The sequence below is a fragment of the Cavia porcellus genome, unplaced genomic scaffold (genome assembly GCF_034190915.1).
Source record: "Cavia porcellus strain 051 isolate PalLab524CR breed Dunkin Hartley unplaced genomic scaffold, mCavPor4.1 scaffold_32, whole genome shotgun sequence".
In the NCBI taxonomy this organism is placed as follows: Eukaryota; Metazoa; Chordata; class Mammalia; order Rodentia; family Caviidae; genus Cavia; species Cavia porcellus.
The window spans coordinates 24,094,209-24,120,506 of record NW_026947515.1 but is presented as its reverse complement, the minus strand read 5'-3'; the positions used below and the strand labels follow the sequence as shown (position 1 = coordinate 24,120,506).

General features: G+C 53.8%; 1 protein-coding gene across 3 annotated transcripts in view; it reads left to right on the top strand.

Annotated features, from left to right (window-relative positions):
• The window catches only part of Tmem104 (transmembrane protein 104), a 51,929-nt gene extending 27,798 nt beyond the window's left edge, over positions 1-24,131 (top strand). For all 3 annotated transcript variants that reach the window (XM_005001399.4, XM_003464848.5, XM_063242506.1), the window contains exons 9-10: positions 9,435-9,528; positions 21,871-24,131. In XM_005001399.4, the coding sequence (XP_005001456.1) occupies positions 9,435-9,528; positions 21,871-22,631 (855 nt within the window). In that variant the 3' untranslated portion in view covers positions 22,632-24,131. The remainder of the gene's footprint in view (positions 1-9,434; positions 9,529-21,870) is intronic.
• The last annotated feature ends 2,167 nt before the right edge of the window (positions 24,132-26,298 follow it).

Sequence of the window (26,298 nt, the reverse complement as noted above, 5' to 3'; positions counted from 1 at the left end):
CCCCTGCCCGCCAGCCCCAGACCACACCGTCTGTTCCCAGCCACAAGACTGGATTTGCATCCTAGGGGTGTTAGTCAAGGCTTGCAGCAGCTGGAGCCCCGGCCCCCCATAATCAGGTCTCCAGTGTCAGCATCTAAAAGAGCAGCCACCCTCCCTTGGTTTGCGCCCAGCATCAGAGAGGAATAGGATTTTCACAGGCACCTTAGCAGAGGCCGTGGTATCCCCACCTGGCAAAGTCTGCAGGTGTACCTCATGCACCAAGCACGTACCCAGCATGTCCATATCTGTCATCAAGCGGAGGCACAGGTCCCCTCCTGGCTGTGGGATTCCTGCTTTGTGGAGTTGGTTTCTTTCCTCCGTGGGGTACCTAGGCAGAGGCTTTAGAACTTCCTGCTGGAATCCTCACCTGTCACCCCATCTTTGCCTCTGCTGGATCTCAGCGTCCAAGTACAGACTCGCCCTTGGTAAACGCTACAGTGGTATCATCTCTCCATTTGGAGAGGGACTGAAAGGCTCGGCAGCAAATACGCTTTTCTCCTCAACAAAGTAGTGAGATAAGAGCACAATTTCTAGCCTTCAAATGCTCAAGAAGCGCATCCCTCTTTAAAATAGCCCGTGTATCAAGTGTCGGGTTGTATCTTCAGTCATCGGCTGAATTTCAGTCTTTTGCTCCATTCATCCAGCATCTCCCTGGTACCTTCTAATTTGTGGACTTTGGGAGGGTGGGGCGGAGCCAGGGACACTGAGACCCAGTAACCCCCTCGGGGTAGCACACGCTGGCAGATGTTGGGCAGACACCAGTCACTGCGGTGGAGGGGGTGGGTGTGGTGACAGAAGGACCCCAGCCTCCGTCAGTCCCCATTGCTCCTTCTGTACCAGATGAGTACAGTTTGAGACTCGGCAGGGAAAAGTTTGGCAGTGTCTCCATTACGGTCAGGTTGATGTCTATAGTCTGACAGTTTGTCCTGGCGCAAGTTCCCTGTCTCACAAGGTTTCTCCAGTTCTCAGGGTGGATCTGTCCCTGGTCGAGGCTTCGGAAGGGTCACTGCTTTTCTCTGTCTAGGGGGACAGGGGTCTGAATGCTATTTACATGGTTTTCTGTGAATGCATAATCCTTCTGCAGAGCTCAGACACCCTCCTGAGCAGGATGCCTTTTTTTTTTTTTTTTTTTTTTTTTTTGCCTTTTTCGTTTTTATCGGTACCAGGGATTGAACTCACGACTGCCTGCTTGTAAGGCAGGCGCTTATGCCGCTGAGCTAAATCCCCAGCCCCAAGCAGGATGCCTTTTGTCCTGCAGTTTGCGTATGGTTCACTCCAGTGATGGTGGCTCTCTAGAATTGGTACACACTTTGGGCGCAGTTTCTGATGCAGCTACGCTCTCTTTCTCTGGCACTCATTTTCTGGGTGCTATTTAGTCAGAACCTTGAATTCTGCTAAAAAGTGTTTGAACTCTTGTTGAACTTGGGTGGAAGTAATGGGTATCAAATAAAAAAAGTATCGGGGCCAGGCCTAATCAGACACCTGCAGTCCCAACTCCTTGGGAGGCTCAAGCAGAAAGAGCACCTCAGCCTAGGGGTTTGATGCCAATCTGACCAATGTAGCAAGATCATGTCTCAAAAGAAGGAGATGCCCCCATAATGTATTCACTTAACATTCTTTACGTGAAGGTCTTGCCTGACTTCAGTGGTGTGGGATTGCCAGATAGACGGGCTGGAATGTGATTACCCGGTGTGTGCTGCTGCTTCCCAGGGTCAGGCAGCCCAGGTTAGCATCTGCTGAATAGCGTCTAGTACACATAATCTCAGTAAGGCCAGTAACTCAGCAGAGATCACAGTTCGCAGGGGCATCAGGATGTAACCCCCACCCAGAGCCCAGGACCCAGCGGTGTGGCCCCTCCAAGTCCCAGGCTGCCTCTGAGCTCACTTCGCTGAGGAGGGTGAACCCTCAAGCTGCAGTGTGACTTAGGAAAATTAAGACTCCCAAACCGGTGTGTTTTCAGCTGCTCGAGAAACAAAAATAGAATCTTTGAATATTTCTTCACTGTACCTCAAGGACACAGTTCAAGTTCAGCTCCCATTTAGTAATGGGTTTGTGCTGAGTTGCTATTAACCCCAATTAGCTCTTAACCCTCAGTGCCCAGTAAAAAGCAGCCTTGTAGGCTGGGCGTTCCTCCTCTTGCCATGTGGAACACCCTCCAGGGTCACTCAGGGAGCTCAGCTGTGTGGATTGCATGTGGCCATCATCACCTGAACCTGTTCCCCTGGACTCCTTGGCCTCCAAGTTGAAGTATTTTGTCATCAGCACCCTCAGGTCCCCATATCTAGAGTAGCCCCACTCAACCTTCCAAGACTCGTTGCTTAGGACAGGTGCCTTCGTCACCTCTGCTAAAATAAAGAGAAATCTAAGTCACACCAGCCCTGGAGCAAGAAGGTTCTGACTGGGGCTCTTGGCCTGTGCTTTTTAGACACCAGGGGCCCAAAAGAAGCTGCTAATACCTGAATTCTTGGTTTTCTTATTCTATAGGCACCAAAAACAAAACTATTCTCACTTTAAACTTACATTTGTAGAACTGCCTGTTGGCAAGGAAGCAGAGTTACCTGTTCAAAGTGACCTGAGGCAAAGCACTGGGTCCTTCAGTCCTGAGCCTCTCCTGGAGATGAAGGATGCTGTGTGAACACAGTTTGGCACATCTTCCCCCCCCCCCAAATCTGGCACTCATGTCTACAGCCACTGCCCTTAGACGCAGGGCTGGGAGGGGTGGGGGCCCCTTCCCTGGGTGGGTCCACAGGTGTTGGCTCCCTGTCAGGTGCTTGCCACTGTCACTCGTTGCAGAGGAAACTTGTATGTCCTACTTTGTTCTAGAGGTTTGCTTGGATACGTGGTTGCTCGGAGGGGCTGGGGTGTTCATTCTGCACCGTGGCCAGCCCTTCTGCATTGCAGTACATTCTCTCCTGTTTTGAGAGCAAGAGAGAACTGTGGGTTGAACTTCACTAAAGTTTAAGTTTGAATTAGAAGCTGCAGGCCCCCCACACCTCTGTAGAGGAGATGCTGGAAGATAGGCCATGGGGTTTCCCTTTTGTTTCGAAGGAGAAGAAGTAGTGGCTGTATATCCAGAGTACGTGTGGAAAGAACTTAGGCTGTTCCTTTAGGTTTCTTCTCAGATGTGACCTCTCTGGGGGCCAAGCAGGCTCATAGCATGGTCACAGTCCACAAGGATTCCTTCCTTTGTGGGCATCCTGGGTGATGCAATCAATCCAAGTGCCCCACACTCCTCTAACTTCTCTTCCCCCTCACACCCATTGGATATGACACTCCCCTGAGGGGAAGATTGAGAGCAGTGCTGTTTTCATTTGGTTTGCTTTTGCTAAATCCAAACGTGTTGATTGTGTGTGTGTGTGTGTGTGTGTGTGTGTGTGTGTGTGTGTGTGTGTGTGTATGTCTGTGTGCGCTGCCAGGGACAGAACCGAGGGCCTCGATCAATGGTGGTGAACCTTTTAGAGCTTTTACTGATAGCAGTAGCCCACTGCAGCATACATGCCATGGGTTCACTACCACTGGCCTAGTGCAAGCACTGTACTACTCAGCTCTGCCCGCGGTCCTCACAGCAGTTTTGGGAAGCATTTCCCATGTTTTCAGCCAGAGCAAGAGCACTTTTATGTGGCTGCGTGTTGTCTACTCTGCCAGCTCAAGCAGTGGTCAGAAGGAAGATGGTAAGGAGTGCAGAGTGAATCTACAAGGTCAGAGATGTCCCTTGCCCTTCCGCAGGATGACACTTGTCCCCCAGGAACGGCCCCCACCAAACTTAACGTATTCTACACATACTTGTCGATGTGTGTGTCTGTGCGCTGAGCCCTTCCTGGGTGCTGGGACGCAAGGAGATACAGTCCTTGTCCTGAGAGTACCTGCACTGTTCTGAGGATGCACAGTCAACCCAAGCCCAAGGAGCACTCCCTGTTCCCCAAAGAGTGAAGTCCTGTGGCACTGACTGTCTCCTTGGTATTTCAGTCAAGAGCCCCCAGGGAGGACTAAATAACTACAGAGGCGCTGGCACTTGGGCTGGCCTGGAAGTGGGGGCTCAGGAAAGCAAAGAGAGATTCTGTGCCAGGAGGAGGAGTCAGCATGACAGTGGGAATTAACTTGATGTTGGGACAGAAGGTGTCAGGGGGCAACCACCTACCTACCGGGACAGACGCATTGCACAGGACTTGCACTGAAGAGTCTGGCTGGGTCAGGACCAGTCTGTTCTGCTGCTGCTTTTTTCTCTGGCACTGGACTTCTCCAGGACCTCTGCCTTCGCATCAGTAAGCAGGGGCAGCAGCATCTGCCATGGTCACTGTGTATATGGGCATGGAACCAAATGAACCTGTGTGTGAGGGTTTTGTGGATTAAAGGGCCTATGGCCTTGCATGGTGATGTTATCACAGGACAACTTTGCAGTGAAAAATGCCAACAGCTTGGCGGATGGCAGGGTTGAGAGAGGCTGAGATGGAAACCAGGCAGGTGGTGGCACCCAGCGACTTTGCCTCTTAAACTAGGGTGTTCGGCTTGGTATTGGCACCAAATTTAAATTTTCATTTCATTTTTTCTGGCCAGCTATATATACAGAAAAATTTGGGGTCTAAGAGTTAGGCATCAGCTGCTTTATTTTCTTTTTTGGGGGGGAGGGACTTCAAAACAAGAAGATAGTAAATCATCACTAGCTATTATAATGTCTTGTTTTCTTCAAAATAGCTGTTCATACCATCTCAGACAAATCAAACAACCCAGAATAAAACCATTCCAATTAATGAATGAAAACATTTTAAGGCTTCAAAGCAATATAATGGGGAATCATGATTACCACATACTTTTATGTATTCTTACCATTTCTTACACTAGGGAAACTATTCGGTATTTATACATGTGAGTTTGATTTATTTCACTTATGAGTATGGTCTTAAGCTGCATCCATTTATTTATAAATTTCTCTGTGTGATCATTCTTTATAGCTGAGTAGTACTCCTTTGTATAAAAATACCACAACTTTTTTATCCATTCCTCAGTTGATGGACACTTAAGGTTGTTTCCAAGATCTGCCTATTACAAATTGTGATGCTCAGCTGCTTAATTTTCTGTTCTCATGTCAACACTTGCTCACGGTTCCCAGTTGGGACAGCTAAATAAAGGATACCATGTGTCACCAATGCTGGGCACATTTTGTGACAAGCAGGGTTGAGCTGAGCAGGCGCCTCCCTTCTGTGGGTGTCATGGCTCCGATCAGCAGACCTGAGTCAGCAGATCTAGATTTTGGAGATCTGCTGTCCAGACGAACACAGCATTTCTTTCTTCCCTTTCAGAACTGAGCAGCTGAGGAAAGTGGAGGCTGGCCAGGGTCAGTGGCTGAGTCTCCAGTACCCAGATGTGCCCCTCCTGAGCAGGCGTGAGCCTCGGTATTTCTGGGTCTCGGCCAAGCCAATGAATCAGTGTGCTCAGCCCATTCCGGTCCCTTTCAGTCCCTGGTTCTGAAAACTGGGTGTCCCTCCTGTCTCCAGGGAGCGGAAGACTGAGTTGCAGTTCCAGAGCTTTCTGGCGCCTTCCAGGTCCATAGGTCTCAGTGCTGGCAGAAGCTGGAGAAATGTGGCTCTCCAGCTCCATCCTCAGTGTGGGGAGCAGGAAAGAGGGTGCCACTGTTGGGATCCTTGCCCTGCTAGCTGCAGGATCTCTGGCCTTGGAGTGAGTACATTCTGGCCTTTGTTTGTTTGTTTATTTTTGGTACCCAAGATCAAACTCATAACCTGTGCTTGCCAGGCAGGTGCTTACGCCACTGAGCTAAACCCCTGACCCTTGTTTATTTATTTTTGAGATAAGGTCTCACTGTGTAGTCCAGGCTGGCCTTGAATTTGCAGCTGTCCTCGGGCCTCAGTTTCCTGAGTGCTGACATTATAGGCATGCACCATCATGCCTGGCTAAATTCTGGGATTTGAAGCCACTGGGTTTGTGATAATTTGTTACAGAAGCACCAAAACCTAACACAGAGAGTAAGGAAGAAATCGGAGATGGCTGGAGTTCACAGCCTGAGCAGCTGGAGAGGACAGGGCCTTTCCTCTGCATGGGGAACCCAGGAGGGCAGCCAGCTCTGTGAGCCGAACACTGCCTGCAGCACCTTGGGCCCTGGGCCTTCGGCAGACTGCTAACCCTACAAGCCCAGAAGGAGACAGAGGCTTCGTGGGCCCCATTTCCACTTCCCGGGTCTGTCCCAGACTTGACTTCCAGAGTCTCGTTTGAAGATTTCATTACAAATCAAAGAGTCATTCTTTTTTTAAAAACACATCTGACTGCAGCAACGGGTGTCCCTGCCTCCTGTAATGGATGAGCTGGGTGACAAGAGTCCTTGAACGGAGACTGAATTTGAACTGATTAGTGGCATTTGGGGGTTGGAAAACCGTTCCAAAGCCAGCTAATTTATAATGTCATAATGGCTAGACTGGAAGGCCCAAGAGGATAGGCTGCTGCTTGTCTTTTTATTTCCTCTTTTTTTAAGAAGGAGAAAGGAAACACAAAGTGCCACATCCGGCTGATGAGCATGCAAAGATGGACCTGCCCCTGCCAGACCGTCAGGAGCCTGGGGCTCATCCTTCAGCCCAAGCCCCTTGCTCCCCAGAGACCTCAGCAGCCACTGCAACTGCTGTCCTTTGTCCTCTGCTCCTGCAGTTGCCGAGTTCTGGCTCTTGCTAATTTGCAGAGGACACCTGTTCCTTAATTAGCCCCAGCCCCAGGTCCGCATCTTCATCTGAGCTCTCTCAGGTGTGTGAGCCCACAGCCGGTGTAAGGCTGCTGTGTGACAGTCAGTCTGTCTGAGACTCCGTGTGCCCCCCGAGGGGTGTGGCCAGTCTGTGCTCCTCCGTATGGAAAGGAAATACCCACCACCCAGCTGTGGGTGTCAAACCTTCAAAGAGCCCTTTGGCACCTGCTGCCCTGGGACTGGGGCTGAGAACACCGAACCAGGGCGGACCCTCATTCAGGTGCTGCTCCTTACCTCTTGATCAGCATCTCCTGAAGGAGTATATGTCTGGCCTCTTCCTCAGGAAAGCCTTCAGCAACCAGGATTCCCACTCTCGGGCTTCTACACAGTGGGGTCTGCTTGTCCCAATATTCTGACAGACATTCACTGAGGGGAAGGAAGATAAAGATAGACCAGGCCTCTGACAAGCACGCCTGTACTTGATGTATGCAGAGGCAGGATTCTCTGCTGACCTTGGGAATAGTTGTACTCCTGTTGCCTGTCTCTCTCTCTCTCTCTCTCTCTCTCTCTCTCTCTCTCTCTCTCTCTCTGTCTCTCTCTGTCTCTGTCTCTCTCTCTCTCTCTCTCTCTCTCTCTGTCTCTCTCTCTCTCTCTCGGTCTTTCTTGATGCAGGGTTTCACTATATGCTTCTGGCTAACCTTGAACTCACTTTATACTCCAGGCGGGCCTTGAACTCACTGCAATCCTCCTGCCTCAGCCTCAGAGTGCTGAGATTCCAGGCATGGGCCACCACTCCTGGCCTCCAGCCCCCTTCTGTGCCATGGAATCCTCCAAAGGCCAGTCATTACTAGGTTTCTCAGATGAAATCTGACCCCTGCATAAACCATCCAGCAAGATTTCTGCCCCTAGAGTTTTTAGATGGCTCACAGGTCAGAGGTGAACCACCCAAGCCCCTGGCCACAACAGGAGTCCAAGTTCCAGGGGGCCGTGGTTGTCTGGAAATATCTGTGGCAAGTGACTTTGTATTTATCCTTCCACCTGACATCCCCTTATCCATCCTTCAAAAGAGAAATTCATCAGTGGAAAGTTTCCCTGAAGTGGTAATTTTCCTAAATGACTTACTGATGGTGCTGCATACAGACTGGCTCAGCCAGAGGTAGTGGTTGTGTGTGTGTGTGTGTGTGTGTGTGTGTGTGTGTGTGTGTGTGTACTACTGTATCCCAGCTCTGCTCCCTCGACCTGCGAGACCGTAGAGGGGCTGGCCTGGCTTTAGCCAGAAGAATCCCCTTGCTCTGACTCCCTGTCACCCCAGCCTAAGGGAAATGCTTCTCCTTCCTCCTCTACTGAATGGGGGGGAAGGGGGCAGGTTCAGAGGACCCGGGCTCTAGCCCTGGTGGCTCCAGGATGCCTCCACCCACCCCCATCTAATTAGAACCTTATCCTTAAGCGGCACTTGGTTCCTTCTGTCATTCATGTCACAGTGATAATGGACTTGGATAAGAGGTCACAGCCTCTCCCACATCCTGCTCTCCTTGTGGTGGGGGCCGGGCGGGCTCACCCCTTCTGTGGAGCTCCTGCCTGCCTGCCTGCCTGCCTGCCTGTCAGCCTGTCACAGGACCGGCCCCAGGCTCAGCAGCTGGAATGAATCACCCAAAGCATGAGGCCAGTCAGTCTCCCCACTGTGGGCCCCTCTCCCTGCCTTCAGGCTTCTGTGCCGTCTGCTGCGTCTCTGGTGAGTGTCATTAGCACTAACGTGATAAAATGGCACAGTGTAAATGTTAATAAGTCTGATGCCTCGCCTGCTTCCGAGGAGCAGATTGGAAATGGTACCATCCTCTTAACTCCAGCAAGCTGCTTTTAATTCCTCTGTTCCCTGAGCAGCCAGTTTGGCACGGAAAGCCTGGCCTCCACTCCACTCTCCATTGACTGTACCACGTTCACCCCGATTTCTTCTGCAGAGAGGTCCCATAGACCGGTTTTCTAAGACAGTTTTTTTAAAAAACACTTTCTCCTGTGCTTTCAAGGGCAGCAAACTGAGAAAGACCAGGGTCCAACACCCATCTCCCAGCCTGGCTCCCATCCCCTCCCAGCTCTGTCACTCCCAGCCTTTCTGGGTGTGGCACCTTTTCCCCTGAGTCACCCTGGAAGTCTCTGGCTCCTGCTTTCTAGGCTCCCCTTTCCAATTAAGCTGAAGACGTGAATGATGAATGTTGTCCTGATGAATGCTTTTTCTGAGCTCTCCAGAGGGGGCATTCTCTCCTGAGCTGTCTTAGCAGAGGCCCGGTGCCCTTCCCACCATGCCTTTCCTCCCAGTAGTGGTGGGAAAGTTTGCTGCTCCTTTTAGATCCTCATCTTGTTGCTATTTTGTGTATAATCTGCACTCACAGTCAGCACCATGCTGGACCCAGTGCCTGCCAGAGAGCAGAGTGGAGGGGGTGGCGTCCCTTGGTTGATGTCCGAGCCTTGCCCAGGAAGTACAGTAGCATCTGAACAGTAAGTGTGAACCGTGGCAGAGAGCCAGGGCTCTGGACTTTCTGTTCCACTCTGGCACCGGGCACTTGGCCATGGTGATGCAACTAGACGCAGGGAGCCTCCACCCAGCCAGGTGTGCTCTGGGGTTAGCCCAGGGCTTTGTACGCGCACTGTTCACCCCATGGCACCACGTGGTGCGCAGCTGCCCCTGTGTCCTCTCACCGCTCTTTTCCTCGCCTAGGCTGTCTTCACGCTCCTCCTGGGACCATTCACCTTCTTTGACGTCCAGAAGACCAAGTACCTGCAGATCCTGACCTCTCTGATGAGATGGATTGGTGAGTCTGAGAGACGTATCTGTTTGTGTCCCTTCCTCTACTTCTTCCGAGAGGTCAAGCAGGCTCCCAGCGTGCTGGCTGGGTATTGATGACGTGGCCCACCTGGTCCTCCAAACTTTCCAGAGGGCAGGGGCTGCAGTGAGGTGCCCTGCTTGCCCTTTTTTGGTGGGGAAGTGAGTGTCAAAGAAAAAGGATAAATGACTTTCTCAAGGTCACGTTGCATAGATGGAGCTGGGCTAGAATCCCGTCTGCTGATTCTTCAGCCAGGCTCCTTCATACACCATGCTGGGTTCCACCAACCCACAGTTTGGCCTGGGTTGGGCCGTGCACCCTGGAGGGCACAGGAGCCACAGCGCTGTGCCTTCCTGTGGGTCCACCGTGTAGCACAGCTATAAAACCCAGGGGGCTGTGGTTGCAGCCACTCACTGCCTCCCACATCCTGGGCCACCGGGGTGAGAAGGCACCCTGTCCGTGGCAGGTTCTCACTGACCGGTCCACACCGATAGGAGCACTGTTATCCGCAGCTGCAGCTGAGGGTCTCTTCCCCCTAAACCAGGTTAGTCATGGGGACTTTGTTCACTGCTGTCCTATCATCTTGCCAGCCACCTGAAGGAAGCAACCAGCTGCTAATGTAACTGGCCCAAGGACAAGGGGGTGTGGATTCTTGCTCCTCTCGCATGTGCCCTGGGCATCTGTTGGACACTTACTTGGTTGTATCTGAAAGCAAAAAGGCTAACTGGGTAGCATGATACACACCTGTAGTGATAGCACTCAGGAGGCTGAGCCAGGAGGATTGCTTGAGCTTGGGAGTTCAAGGCCAGCCGGAAAGCATGAATAGAATCCATCTCAAAAAGATAAAAGAAAAAAGAAAAACTAAAGTGTGGTGGCCTATACCTGTAATCACAGCACTCAGGAGGCTGAGGCAGGAGGATTGTAAGTTTAAGAGCCTGCTCAAAAAGGGGCAGAGATGGGAATAAAGATGGGAATAAAGCCCATCCTGCCATTAAAAAAAAACATAATAAATAATAAAAGCAAAGAAGAATTTTGCTGTTCAGATAGAGGTCCTGGACCTAGGTTCAGGCACCAAGAGTTGCCCTGCCCCTGGCATGAAGGCTCCAGAGGACCCTGCCTGCTGTTCCCGGCTTCCTTTCCCACCCCAGTTGCCTCTTCCCTCCTCGGGACCAGGTGCCCACTGCCCTGGTTCCCTGCAGGACCTGGACTAGGTGAGGATGTGCCCAGGACAGTTTCCACCCATAAGGCTTCTGGCCTCTCCTGTCCCCAGTGTAAAGAGCCTCTGGGCTCACGGGAGCCCTACTGTCCTTGGTTGGAAGGGACCATCTGGCCAGACAGCTGGCCCGCCTTTCCATGCAGCCCCAGGCTTCCACTTCACACAAGGGCCACGAGTCCTTCTCTCAAGCCATTCACCAGGCCATACCCTCTTCCTGCTCTCAGTCCATCCTGGTTCATCTTCGTGAGGACACAGAAGCAGGACCAGGGGCATTTGTGAGGCATGGATGAGGGCCCCAGGAGTGCATCCCAGGGAGGGTGGATGGGGCAGAATTCCTGTCTTACTACTCACCAACAGGGTGTGTCCCATCTCAACGCCCCAGGGCAAGTTAACAAGACCACCTGGGAAGAAGTGAACACTTGTGACTGAAGAGCATGAGGGCCACATGAGCCTCATGGACAGATGTTGGCATAAATCCTGCAGCTGGCAGAGGTCTGTCCAGAAGTTGGGGTCAACAAGGATGAGAAACACAGACTGTCTTCCTCCTTTTTCTCTGCTTATGTGAAGCATTTGTGAGCCCTGGTGACTCCAGGAGTTTTCTGGGTGAGCGGAATCTGGAGAAGGGTGTTCTCCACCCATACCGCCCCGGCCTTGCACTGATACCCTGGCTGTGGCAGTCTCTGTAGCCAGGTCTGCAGCCCTGAAAACCTGGCCGCTGCCCTCTTTACCATATAAGTGGTAAGAAGGAGCTTGGTGAGCCCTGGCCCAAAAGCCGAGGTCTTTCCTGCTCTCCTCCCCTGGCTGGGACAGGCGTAAGGGCCGAGGTGGAGGGGTGCACATGATTTCTGCGGTGTGATGGATTCCCGTCAGGCTATGAGGGCACGACTGCTGGATAATGACAGTTAGTGACTTGAGTAGCACAGTCAAGTGCAATCAGTGCCTTTGCATCTGGCAAGTGATACATTCATTCGTCTTCAAGTGGAAGCTTGTGGAAGGGAAAGGAGGAAGCTGATGGCAAGTAAAGGTCCCCATAGACTCGAGTCCCAGACTTGAATCGGAGGCCCAAGATCCAGAGGGTGACTTCTAACAGCCCTTGCCCCATTTCCGTCCTCCCCTGTCCCAGAATCTGGCTCAGAGTGGAATGAGCAGTCCAAGAGCTTAGGAAGAGTCACTGCCGCTGCCGCCCAGCAGTGGGCTGCCCAGCCACTCGGGATGTGCCACTGCAGGTGGGCGGTCTCCAACGCCCCTGTCTCTGTGGGAAGAGATCCAGCCTAGATGGGATCTAGGGCTCCTGGGGTCCTCACAGGCAGCCCCCTGCAGCACCTGCAGCCAGGTGACCATGGCCCCAAGGGAGGCCTTGGGTGAGTCAGGTGCCTGGGCAGAGACCAGCTTGTGAAGGTCACAGGTGTTTGCCTGTTGCTGGTGCTGGTTCTGCCTTGGCATGTTGTCTTTGCAGCTGTTTGCTCTTCTGAGATATAATCAAGTATCAGGACCCTCTCCAGGGAACTGCTGTGGGTGGCAGTAAGAGAAGTCACTTTCAGGGGCTGAGGATTTAGCTCAGCGGCATAAGCACCTGCCTTGCAAGCAGGCAGTCGTGAGTTCGATCCCCAGTACCGATAAAAAGACAAAAAAAAAAAAAGAGAGAAGTCACTTTTCTCTGTGAGACACTCAGACCCCTGAGCTTGGAAAGCACGCTGCCCAGTAGCACAGCCCCTTGGGCAAAAGGAAGACGGCCCGATTCAGTAAACTGAACTCTGGCATTCCAGGGCTCAGTTCCCAACGGGGGAAGTGGCACCACCCTGGCCTTTCTCTTCCTCACTGGATGAAGGTGTCTTCTGTGTCAAATCAGCAGGGGAGGGACGGAAGAGAGGTCATGGACTGTTCCCCAGAGCCACCAAATTACACCAAGTGAGCAGTCCTGTCTGTGGGAGCGTCCTCAGTCTGCCTGCGGGACATTTGTGGGCCAGCTCGGAACAGGGGCTGGACCCCATCAAGGATGTCCCTCTCTTGGGCCAAGCTCAGCCCCAGCAGTTTGTCTAGAGCACCACAGAGGCAGTGGTCTCAGAAGGCCCCCTTGTGTTCTTCCTAAGCCTCTGCCAAGTTGTCAGTAAGCAGCAAACTCCATTTTACTCTGAAAAACAGCTGTGCGGCCTGTCCCCCCTTGACCCTCCCTTCCACACCCCTGCCTGGCACATGCCCTTCCTCTTCCCTCTCCCCAGATTAGGGCTGTGTCTTTCCAAGAGCCAAGCAGGGAACTCAGGGTGGCAATAAGCTAGCTTGGGTTCCGGGAAGACAAAGGGGAAGAATGAGCACCAAAGGGACCGGAAAATCATGAATCACTGTGCTGAGGCGGAAACTTTCTCCTGCTTAATTAAGTATTTGTTTTGCCATCTGTTGAAATGAGGCAGGGGAGATTGGAACCCCGCCCCAGCCCACCCCCCAGCTCTTCCAGAGAGCCTCAGGCCAGCCCCCTTGTGCTGCCAAAGTGGGGCTTAATGTGTTAAGGAACTTTGCAAACAGCTACTTGTGCAGGGAAAATGTCAAAGTGTGAAAGACAAGTGACCGTGTTGATTCTGATGTGCCCCAGATGAATCCTGGGCATGCCAGGCTGGTCAGTTTGGGACACATGAATGGCAAATACCTCTGGACTCAGATGTGTAAGAGAGTATTAGTGTGCTGCCTGCAGCGAGTGACAGCCTTAGCAGTTCAGGTGCCTGGGCTCCATGGCCTTTCAGTCAGCTCCCCCAGGCAGCCCACGTGTCTGAGCAGCGGGCTTTGGCTGTAGTGACTGGTGCTGCACCCCTCACTGTTCTTTTTGATGTGTGGGTCAAACAGCATAGAGAACACACCCCATTGAGCAGTTGAACCAGTAGTGGGAGCTACGGTGAGAATCACCCTAACTCAGCTGGCTGCACCCCAGAGAAACCACACACCCAGCCTCTCTAGGGGCCAGAAAGTCAGGGATGTGACCTCAGCTGCATCCAGGAACAGGGGTAGCACATGATGTTCTTACTGGGGGCCTGAGCTGTGATCCGTGCAGCCTCGCCTCACCACGCCCCCACTGGGGTTCCTTGGTGCACATAGGGAGGGGACCTCTCCCTCTATCACCCCTACCACTTCCAGGGAGGCTCAGTCTGTGGGAAATGAGAAGCAGCCCATCTTCTGGGCATCCATGCTGGACGATAGCCAGCCCCCAGCTCTGTCGGCAGGTGGACCAGGACACAGAAGAGAGGCTGCCAAAGCACCATCTTGCTGGGACAGACCCAGCAGCCGTGACCTCAGCTACCAGTCCAAGCAGGCAGGCCCTTGGCTGTCAGCCGCTCCCACCCCTGCTGCCCAAGGCGGGGCTTTGGGGCTGGCAGGGGCCACAGAGGTGTCATTATATAGTACATTCCCACAGGCTCACGCAGATACCTCCCACCTGGGGACCTGAACAGCTGGCTCTGCTCATGGTGCCCATTTAGTGTTATTAAAACCAGATTCTCTCTAATAAAGGCTGCTGTGAAGCGTAGTCACCCTGCTCAGGTCTGGGCTATCCAAGACCCACAGGGCTCCCTCCCCTCTGCTTGTGGATTCAGAGCAGACACCAAGCGTTCTTCGGTCTCTGTGTTCCCTTCAAAGTGGGTCAGACACCGGCCTCTCCAAGCATCCGTGGAGAGGCTGGAGCCTGCCTTGGGAAGTTGCTCAGCCCTGTCTCCCCACCCCACCCCCAAGTGCCCCAGATTGTTTTCCAAGCCACGGGGAGGGGTGGGACTTGACAGTGCTGGGAAGCAAGGCACAGGTCCCCACGAGGAGACTGTCACCTAGGGACAACAGGCTCTCTGGTTTTTACCTGTGCCCAGGCCCATGACTGGTACCTGTGAGGGGGCCTCCCCTTGGGACTGCTCTGATCCTTTGCCACCAGCAGCCAGGGGTCTTGTGAGCATTGGCCATCTGTTGCCCGCTATTGCCAACTGCCATTTGAATTTTTCACAGCCACTCACGGGCGCTGCTCAGAAGTTGGGGACGGACCCTGCCTCCTCCATACAGGTGGCGTGTCCCCCGCATCCCTCTTGCAAGCAGCCAACCCAGCCCACTAGCCTTTGGGCTGCTCTTCAGGGCTCTCTCGGGCTGTTCAGAGAAGCGAATCCAGAGAAACCTGGACATGTTTCAGTTTGGTCTATTCTTGCTTTTCTAGAAGTGCTCTCTGCAAATGCAGAGGTCAGTTTATAGAAAAGAAAAAACAGTTTCTGCGCTGACGCTGTTAGGATAAACCTGGCACTCAATTAACCTTTGCTGGAGGATAGCCAACTACATGCCAGCGTATTGTGCCTCCATCAGAATCAGTCAGGGCTGACCAGAGCGTTCTGCTGGCCACACCGCTCCCCTGAGCAGCCCTTGTCATCAGCAGCTCTGCATGTGGCCAAGACTTGTGCCAATCTGGCCACCAGATGGGGACTTCTGTTCCTCCAAGGAGCTCCATGAACACTGACATGGCAGGGAGGATAAGTTCCATATCACCTGTGCTCTGTGGATCCAGGCGCCTGGCCCAGTGGTGTTACAGGCCTGGCTTCAGTGAAGGACTGGGCCTCTCGCAGTCTGAGCTATTGTGAGCCACAGCAGCAAAGGAGCCCCAGCACTCATGATGAGACTGGGGGATACAAAGGTCTTTATCTTGGAATCAGTTCTCCTCCTTGCCCTCTTCCTTCTCCTCTGCCTTTTATTCCTCCTTCCTCTCTTCCTCCTCCTCTTTCTCCTCCATCTTCTCTCTTTCCTGGGCTTTCTCTGCATCTAGCTGACTGTTCAGGAGGAAGGGGCCAAGCCACTTGCAGGGTAAAAAAGTGACAGTGTCTGAAATTTTGTTTTCAATCTCCAGAAAGAGATTAATCAGCCGACAGCAGAGGCCCCAGCTCTGACTTCCCCCATGGTTACAAACCGAGCTGCTCTGACAGCTTAGGGATGAAAAATTGAGGCTAGGCCTCCAGGCACCACCTGCGTGCGCCAAGGGTGGGGAGAGGCGACGGATGAGAAAGCCGGAACTCTTGATTTCATGCTGAGACGTGGTCGTCCGAGAGACACGCGCTTGCCCTGCATTATTGCACATCTCCTGCTGCAGGGAAGAAGGACAGCTGTGCCCTGAGCCCCTCAGAGAGCATCTCTTGACTGAGGGACTGAGTGTGGCCCTACGAAGGGGCCACACTGTTGGTCACTGCACCTGCTTGTCTTCCTTCCGTACTACCATATCATTGCCTTTCTTTTCCTTTGTTTCATTTGGATTTGCTTTTGCTTTTGCTTTTGAAGATAGGATCTTGCTAGATCGTCCAGGCCTAGCATTGAACTCACAGTCCCCTGCCTCAGCCTCCCAGGGGTCACAGGCATACATCACTGCACCCAGCTCTGTAATTTCCAGTTTTAAAGGCAGTGTAACCATCCACCCCAGGCTTGCACACTTAGAAGAGTCATCAGTGGGCACAGTGGCACAGGCTTGTAATCCTAGCTAGTTGGGAGGCTGAAGCAGAAGGGTCTCATTTGAGCAACTTAGCAATACCCTGTTTCAAAATTAAAAAGGGCCAGGGATGTAGCTCGGTAGTAGAGTGCCCCTGGATTTGATCACCAAACCTGAAAACAAGAAGAGAAAACAAAAAAGGAAGGGAGGGAAAGATACAGAAAGAAAAGAGAAAAGACAGAGTCAGGAGTTGAAACCAGCGTGACTTAGAACTTGAGCTAATTCAAAGGGGAAAAATCTTCTGTCACTTTGCCATTTCCAAGACAGGACAGACTCCCTGGCTTCACCCCACCTCCACTGCAGGCTCCTTCTGCTCCTCCTGTCTCCTGCCAGACGTGGCTCTTGTTTTTATTTGTTCTGATTATTCAAGGGACAAATACACAGTCACTAGTTCCTGTGTTCAGTGCTGAGAGACTGTCGTGGTCCTCAGGGGTTCTCAGCTCAGGCCTGTCAGCCCCACCCAGCTCAGCAGAGAGACAGACCTGCGCCCCTGCCCTCCGTGGGGACCATGCAGCTGTGAAGGGCAGAGCTGGTGCCGAGTCCGTCCCCCAGATCCAGCTTACTGAGTCCCAGTACCCGAGCTGGTGAGAAGCACACACCGGCCATTTGTTATCATTAGCGCTGGCATGCCGATTCTCTGCTCGGAGAAGACAACACCATCCTCCCAACAGCCACCTTGACAGATGGCCTCCTTTCGTGTGTGCCAGGGCTGGAGCCAGAGCCACACACAAAGCTTGGAGAACAGCATGAGGTTGCGTTGGGGACACGAAGGGCCAGGGCAGGCAGCTGGGGGGCAGCACTCCTGGAAGCAGCCCTGATTCAGAGAGTCACAGTGCAGTGCCCAGCTTGTGAGAAGAACTGGGCCACGGACGCCGGTGAGAGGCTGACTGGACTTCTGAAAGTTTGGGACGGCACCTCTAGGGAAATGAGGATCTCGTGATCTGTCAGACAAGCTTAACAAGCAGCTCTGAGACAGGAAGCCAGGGGCATATTGGGCCTGCCTTGGCAAGAGAGATTCTAGTTTCTAGGGCCTGCCTTGAGGAGGGAGTTGTGGGCCAGGAGCTGTAGACAAACATATGTACATTACAGAGCACTTGTTGGAGTCCTCCAAAGTGGCCTGTGGGCCACAGCCTGAGACACCTGCTTATCCCTCATTGGGTCCCAGCAAGAAGTTCCCTGTGTGAGGTCTTGGACCTGTCATGGCTTAGCCTGGCCAGTAAGCCCTGCTCTCCTTCCTGCAGCTCAGGGGCTGCTCAGGAAGCAAGGGTTTCAGGAGCTGATTGGTTATTTAATCTCAGCCGCCTGTAAATCAGCATTGCCTTTGGCAGGCGATCAGAAGGATGTTGCCTCACCTGTCCTGCCCAGGAGAAAGGCCTTAAGGACAGACAGACGGACAGTTCTGGGAACTGATGACTTCTTATCCCGAAAAAGAAGGGGTGGAGTTCTCCGGAGGGCAGCACTTCTCCTCTGACCTCTTCAAGAAACTTAGCGTCTGCCTCCAGCACTGTGAGAACGGATCCTGATGTGAAACCCGTGGGGATCCCCGCACTCCCTGCAGTGTAGCCACAGCCTCCCGTGCCTCATCTTGACACCCAGAACCTGATGTGCTTTTGCCAAGTGATGGAAGCCATCCTAGGCTGGCGGCAGGCAGGCAGGCAGTCCTTGTGCGAGTCTTACTGTCACCCTGATGTCTCCAGACAGGAAGCAAAGATGCTGCCTCTGTCTGAGTGGCTGCCTGGGCCCAGAATCTGTCCTCTTTTTGTCCCAGCTCCCAAGATAATGACTTGCCTTCCGCACCTGTCTGTCTTCCTCCCTCTCAAGAGGAGGGCTGCACCTCGAGGTGAATCAATATGGTGAGGCCAGCTTGCAGGACTAGATCAGCTGTCAGAAGTCTGTGTGCCAGCAGTGTGCAACATGGACTTGGCGGCCTGAAGCCTGGGAAGGGCCCTGGGATGGGCGCCCAACTTCTTGTTGGTGCCCTGCATTGAGCTCCTGCTCCCCCAACCCGAGAGCAGCTTGTGACCACAGACTCAGGGAATGAAACAGCCAAAAGTCCTTGCAGTCCTTTCTGACTTGGGGTCTCGTCTGTGACCACCACCCCCCTAAGCAGGCCATCTTCTGCCCTGTGTTGCGGACACCCTCCCCGGCATGGCATCCTCCATCCTGTAGCTAATAGCCAGTTCTTCATTTGGTTGTTACTGTCTTCTGTGTCTTCCACTGCTGTCTCCTTGGACTACAGTTCCCAGGAGGAAGGGGCCCACGGCTGTCTTCAGGAGCTGTCCCCGGGTGACCAGAATAGTGCCAGCACTCAGCTGACCCAGTACGTCTTTGTTGAATGAATGGGCTGAGTGAGCAAGTGGTCTTTATTGAGCCTTGGGTTACACAGAACCAGCACAACTGTCTCTACCTAGGCTACCTACTCATCAGATACTAGAAGAGAAGTCTCCTGCCCCCTTGTCACCCTCCAGCTGAGCCTGCCCGGGCCAGCAGTCCTCATGTGACATGGTGTCAGGCCTCACCAGCTTTTCACCTCTGAGTCCTCCCGGCTCCTTGCTCCTTCTCCTCACCTCTTGGAGCGTGACTTCCGGTATAGAATATAGGTAGATGTGATAGGGAAGAGGACTGGTGGGACCAGCCTTGCCCTCAGGCGACTGCAGGCTCCACTGAGTGACAGACCCTGCCACAGCAGATGGGGAAGCCCAGGGTGTCTGGGGATGGCTTGGTGCTCTGCCCCATCTCCGTGTCCCTCTGTGCCTCAGCCCCCGCAAGCTGGACAGGAGCTGGTGTGGTGCAGGCCGCTGAGCCCCGGGCACTGCTGACCGCTCAGAGCCACACTCTTGCTGCGCCTTGTGGCAGTGTCTGTCACTCATAGCCTGTCATCCTCTTTCACCTTGATTTATGAGCCGACCTGATGGGTTTTTGGAGCAGCTGTCTCCCACGGATGGGGTGATCAATCTAAGAGATAGCTGTTGAACTCTGCTCCTCCAGCAGCCAAGGGAGGGAGGTGACAGGGACAAAGGGCTGTGGTACCAGGGGTAGGAGGTTTAGGCCAGTACCCCTCATCTTAGGACCCCTGCAGGTCCATGTGCCCCACCCTCTCTCTTCCTTCCCTTCCCCTTTTCTCTGTCCATCTGGCAGGAACGAGGTAAAGGTGTACACATTTCCTTGGAACTTGCATGTTTGGGGGCCAGGCCGGAATACCCTGCTTCCCTCTGCACACGCAGGGGACAGCCAGCCTGCCCTCCAGTGCCTTCGTGGGGGAGCGGAAAGGCCTGCCTGGGGTCTCAGGACACCAACTCTTCCACCCAACACAGGGCAGGTGTTCTGGCCGTATTCTCCTAGACCCGCCCTCCCTGGCAAGCCTGTCCCCTCCAGATCCTTAGCTGGGAGTCACCACCCCATGAAGTGGCCATTTTTCACCATCCCTCCCAAGAAGCTTCTGGCATCTTCTTTTTACTTCTGGATGACTACAGACCTGAAGCCCACAAAGGGCAGATTTGGTTTTTGGAAACAGACTTTTAGATAATAGAGGACCTATTGGGAGCCTGATCTATGTGATAACATCAATCAAAAGATTATGAGATGCTTTTTTAAGAGAGAGAGAGACTTACTGTGTAGCCCTGGCTAGCCTCCAACTGTGGTCCTCTTAGCCTCCTGAATGTTGTGATTATAGGTGTGCCACCACTTGTGGCTAAAATACATCTTATCAGCCACTGCTATGGCTTTAGAGGCCATCTGAAAGTTCTAGAAGATATCCCACATTGTCACTGACATAAAGATGGAGCCCCCTAAGATAGCTGCTTTTGGTATGTAGGTGTGTGCTTTATAAAGTCAGTCTCAATGCTTCATAACTTTGTAAGAAAGAAAACGCCAGCCAGGGCTGTCCAGAAGGCCTCCCTGAATAACCACGCCCGTTTCCACCTGTATGTCCTCCAATTTCTTGGAGATTTAGGGCTAGGAAAGTAGGGAAGCAGAGAAACACTGGCTGACACCCAGCTGAAAGGAATTACGTGCACACATCCAACAGTCAGTATCCCTCTGCCTTCTTGCCTGCTCCCAGGACCCAGAGTCCAAGGCTGAGGTCAAGCAGAGCAAAAAGGAATGAAGGACCAGCTCAGGGATTTCTGCACTGGCCTCTGCCAAATCCACGTCAGCTTTGCCGAGGCCCTGGAGCAGGGCCATGAATGGTAGGGCCGAGCAGAGTGTGAATCTTGCCCTGGAGCAGCTGCCCCCTTGGCTTGGGCCGCGTGCCTGCCTACGGTGGCACAGCTTCCTGGATAACTGGCCAAGCAGCAGTTGAAAAAAGGCCACTGCATGGATTGTGGGCTCCCAGGAAAGGATCTGGAGGGGACGGGCTCAGAGAGGGCGGGTCTAGGAGAATAAGGCCAGAACGCCTGCCCTGTGTCAGGTGGCCAGGCTGGGGAGACCCGAGGACAACCCCAGCCAACCCCTGCACAGCCCTGCTCAGTGGCCTTGGAACCCTTCCTGGCACCCCAGGCTCCCCTCCCCGCTGGCCTTCGCCATTCTCCCACATCTTGCAGCCCAAGCCTGCCTCACAGACTCTGCGGGCGCAACCTTCCTGAAGCCACCCAGGAGTCTCTTAAGCTGAACCAGATTGCCCAGGGCCTAGGCTGAGATCACCGCTCCCCCTTGACTAACCGGGACTGGGAAGATCTGTGATGGCCTGGAGTGACAGGAGTGGTGGGCTGGATCGGGCTGTGAAAGGTGGAAACAAATCATCTTTTTTATTGGCAATTTTCACAGGGCTTTCGCTCACTGTCGTCCTGTCTCCGACAGTGTCAAGCAGTTCTGATTAAAGTAATACATGATTCTTCCCGCTGTCCATCATCACTGTGGGACGACATGAGCCTGGCTTCCAGTGTGTCCCAGCAGAATGACCTTCCTCCCAGGCACCAGGGATTGGGTTGGGCCCCAAAGGAGACCCCAGCCTGCCCCCCCCCCCACGCACATACCCAAGAGCCCTCCCTGAGCCCTGCCGGGGCTGGCAGGAGCTGCCCGCTGGGTGCTGTGGGCCCACCATTCCTCATACTGGTCTGCACTGCTAACAGAGAAGTGTCACACTGTCCTGTGACTTTTTCTGAGGAACCAGGGCACAGGCTGGAGGGGCCGTGACATCCATTCTGGACAGAGACAGTGGGGCTTTGTAAACTCCAGAATGAGGATAGGGACATTAGTGGTCTCTGGGTGCTGAGTAGCTAACAGTGACAGTCCTGATAGCAGATACAAAGGCCAGAGAGCCGCAGAAGGATTCCGACTGCCAGGGATCCTTGCCCGTAGGTCAATCAGTTCTTCCTGAAGAATGCTGTCAGATGCAGGCAGCCTGCTGGGGGCAGCTTCTCTCTCGGCCAGCATCAGGGAGCACATTCTGGAGGGCAGACTGGCGAGCCACTGCCAGGTGGCAGTCCCGAGAGGGAGGCTGTTGTACAGGCTTTTGGGTGAAGCCGGCCCTGTCACCAGCTACAGAGGAAGCCCTTTCTCTTCTGAATAAAGTCATAAGTCCTCTTCTGCTTCTGATTCTTTCTCATATGGTTCCAGGGCCCCCACACCAAACACTTTGAAGCAGGGTGATCCTGTCCCCACTGGCTGACTGCCCTGTCTTGTTTTCCAGCTTTCGCCATCATGATCGTGCTGGCCCTGGTCCGAATCGGAAAGGGGCAAGGGGAGGGCCACCCACCCCTGGCTGACTTCTCAGGGGTCCGGAACCTGTTCGGGGTATGCGTCTACTCCTTCATGTGCCAGCACTCCCTGCCGTCCCTCGTCACCCCCATCTCCTCCAAGCGCTGCCTCACCCGCCTGGTGTTCCTGGACTACATGCTGATCCTGGCCTTCTATGGCCTCCTCTCCTTCACTGCCATCTTCTGCTTCCGTGGTGACAGCCTCATGGACATGTACACCCTCAACTTTGCCCGCTGTGACGTCGTGGGCCTGGCCGCCGTCCGCTTCTTCCTGGGACTCTTTCCTGTTTTCACGATCAGCACGAACTTCCCCATCATCGCCGTGACCCTGCGCAACAACTGGAAGACGCTCTTCCATCGCGAGGGCGGCACCTATCCGTGGGTGGTGGACCGCGTGGTGTTCCCCACCATCACCCTGGTGCCCCCAGTGCTGGTGGCCTTCTGCACCCATGACCTGGAATCCCTGGTGGGCATCACGGGGGCATACGCGGGTACTGGCATCCAATACGTCATCCCCGCCTTCCTGGTGTACCTCTGCCGCAAGGACACTCAGCTGGCCTTTGGCTACGGGACCATCAACAAGCACAGGTCCCCGTTCCGCCACACGTTCTGGGTGGGCTTCGTGCTACTCTGGGCTTTCTCCTGCTTCTTTTTTGTCACAGCCAACATCGTCCTCAGTGAGACCAAGCTCTGATGGTGGGACCTCCCTGGTGATTATGGACTGGGGGAAAGAGTGAGAGGGCCTTCACAGCAGGAGAGGCAGGGGCTCTCGAGGGGCCCTCAACTGGAGATCTCCCGGCCAGCAGGACTCTGCCCCATCTGCACCTGGCCCTGCTCATGGGGTAGCACGTGGCTGCTCCCAGATTCTAGAAGGTACCCCTCTGTTTCACACTCTGCCCTACCCCTGGAGGCAGGCTCCTCCCTCTGTACAGTGGAAGAGGTAGTGCTGGCACCGCCACTATTTATACCACACCCTGTGTCCCTCCTCAGCCTTCCCCAGCCCTTTGCACCCCTGTCTGTCCAGTAGCATCTGCTGCCTCTTCAGGGGCCAGTCCCAGGCCATAGCCATCCTAACTCAGCCTGCCCATGCCAGGCAGGGCCCACTTTGCTGCCAGGCTGGAGTTGCTAAGTGCCGCTCCTACGGGTAAGCCAGGCCAGCCCCAGTGGCAAGAATAGGAAGTGCTAAGTGGCATCAGGGTCCCAGGCCAGAGCTGTGAGGACCCTTGCTGTGAGTGCCAGCTCTGGGCAGCAGGAAGATGGCACATGGCTTCTGCAAAGCACACAGCATCCTGGAAGCTGCGGTTAAAGCCGGGGTGGGGGGGTCAGGCCTGAGCAGCAGCCCAGCTTGCGTCCTTGCTCTGCTCCAACCCTAACAGTGGCCCGTAAAGCCTGACTGTGATGCTCAGTAACCGCTCTTTCCATGACACTGGGTGCCACAGGTGGGACAGAGCACCTGCCACCATGGCAGGAAGCAGGCTCCTGGTCACCTCTTGCTCTCAGTCATGCATGCACCTGCCAGGCCACCGTGGAAACAAACTAGTGAACTCTGCATTTTCCATGTGCCTTCTGCTTGGGGGCTGGGAATCCATCCTGACCCTGGTTTTCTCCAGTACCAGGCCTAGTCCTGCCCATCCTGGAGCCCAGAGCAGCTTGCCTGGAGCAGCCTCTGGAGGACCTGGGGTCTCAAACTGCTGCCTCCCCTCTTGATTTTAGTGCCTTGCTCAGCCCTTGTGCAGGAACTTTTACCACCTCCTCCCTTCAGGGTCTCACCAACTTTAAAGTTTGGACAGTGACGATGCTGGCCATCCTGGGGCCCAGGGAAGTGTGTGGGGTTTGCAGGGGATGTGGGTTTTGCAGGCAGCACCCCTCTACCTCTGACCATAGATAGCATCTCCACCTCTAAGAGTCCTGGGTGACAGTCTATATTGTCACTACCATCACACGCCAACAGTTCTCATGGTTTTCCCCACATGGCATCAGCTTCCATCCATGTGAGAAGAAACACCCCTTCCTCATCTGCCGTTGTGGCATCTTCCCAGGAAGCCCTGCCCCAGAATGCACCAAGAGGTCCACCATGGTGGTGAAGCCAGGAATGACAAAGACCTGCCCATTACCATGTGCTTGGGCTTTCCCTGAAGCTGCCTGGCTGTTTGCTGAAAACTCAATTAAAATATCTGTACTTACCCTTCTCCAATTATATTCCCTCTTGCTTAAGGACAAAGCAAATTAAATCATCCCGCCATCCTGGGCTCCAAACCAAATTTTGGAGACAAATTTATTAGCATCATAAAGCCCAGGTTGATTTATGTGACAATCTGGAGCCATCCATAAGAGTAGAATCTGTCGGGCTGTGTTCCCCTCTACCTCCAAGCCAGGGCAGCCCCAACCCTGGGTGGAATTAGCCCAAGGTGACCACATTCCTGGTGCCAAGCTGGGGCCCTGCCCACTTCCACTGTCTGGTTTCTTTGCTCCTCTAACTCCATCTGCTGTCTGTTCTGCTAGAGGTCACATGAGGTCACCTTGTTCTACCTCTGCCACTGATGGCCAGGCAGACCGGGGGTTGGGGGGAGAACCCTAATTAGCTAGATATTAGGGTAATACTACATGCATTAAACCTAGTCAGCTGCAAAGTGATGTAAAACATCTCTTTGGTGAGGTGGACAGGTTAGGTCATGATTTCCATTTGCAGAGGGGCCTGGGAGTCAGTGGTGGGGAGGAAACAGAGGATGCCAGCGCAGCCTGGTCCCAGGTACAGGTGTCACCGTGGAGGAGACGCTAAACTAAGTATCCTCCAGTGATGTCATCTACCTGGAACAGTCCCCAAGGACAGGCAAGGGCCAGGTGAGAGTAACATTTTCATCTCGCTCCGTGCTGAAGTACAGGCCCGCCTGAGCACCAGAGCCTGGTGCCAGAAGCCCTGGCTATTCCTTGCCTAAGGTCAAAGAGGCAGCAGAGGCCTAGAGATGAGGCAGATGGCAGGTGACAGGCTGGGAGGCACTGCTGAGTGTTGGAAGGTGTTTGTGGGCACAGGGCCAGGCCCCAGAGCATGCAGCTGTGCTCACCACATGGGGCAGGAGTGACCTCAGCAACAGGCTGATGCCAGAGCTGCTCTGCCTCCCAGGAATCCAGCCCAGGTGAAGTGTCTGGCAGTGCCGGGCCTAAGGGGAGTAGAAGGCTGAGGCTTCAGCCTGTGCAAGAGCCAGAGTACCTACCAAATTGGCTCCTATCAAGAGCCACAGAAAAGCTGGCTCTTAGAGACCAAGATCCAGGCTGCAGGACTGCCCTGCCATCTCTCTTCCGTGGGCCAGCAGTGTCACCTGTATACTGAAGGAAGTAGCCTGCAAGGATGGCGTGCTGTGTCCCCGGCGCGGCCTGCACAAACCTCCAGGGTCTCTTCTTCCTTTGTAAAGTGGGGAACGGCATCTGTATGGCTGGTTGTTATGGGAATTAAGGAGTGAGCTTAGGGCCTGGCATAGAAGCACCCAATAAAGCTATCTACTGATGCTTATCTCCTTCATCACTTGCCAGCCGTAGCTGCAGTAGCCCAGGACCTAGGACTCAGGACTCCAGATACCTAATTCGTTCCATAGCCTCCTAATGGAAGGATTGTAGCCACTGCCTGTTGCAATTCCCAAGCAGGAAATGAATCAGAATTCTTCAGGATCTAGGGGGCTTTTTGGGGAGACAGGTTGGCTCTGATTCCCCAGCCCCCTGGGAGCTTGGAAACCCACTCCCCCTTCCAAAGAGCAAGGCAGAGCCAGGCACTGTCGTGCACACCTGTTATCCCAGCTACTCAGGAGACTGAAGCAGGAAGGTTGTAAGCTCAATGCCAGCCCAGGCAACTTAGTGAGGCCCTGTCTCAAAATGTGTAAAGGACTGGGGATGTAGCTGTGAATGACAGAGTACCCCTGGGTTTAATCCCCAATACTGGGGTGGGGTGTGCAGGCCAAAGCAGGAGGGGCTGGGTCCTGGTGGAGGACATCACACTGGCCCTTTTCTGAGCTCTTCCCTTCCCTCAACCTGGATCTCTGGAAAAAGCTACAGTGGATGTGAGATTTTGGCTAAAGACAGATAAGAGAAAATGGGAGTAACAGGGGAGCTGCTAAGACTATAAGATTATCCTACTGTGAGGGTAGTGTCAGTCTCTCCCAGTGTCCCACAAAAATAAGCAATAGCCCCGGGGTGCCTCACCATCCAGGCCCTTCTTTAGGATGCTTTACATCCGTGGTATCACTTCTCCCTGCTAGACTTTTTACCTTCCTCAGAAAGTCAGGATAGGCAGAGCCCTGTTCCTCTGGGCAGGAGGCCAGGCTGCACCCTCTCTGAACTGGTCCTCTTGCATCTCCTTTTCCCAGGCACAC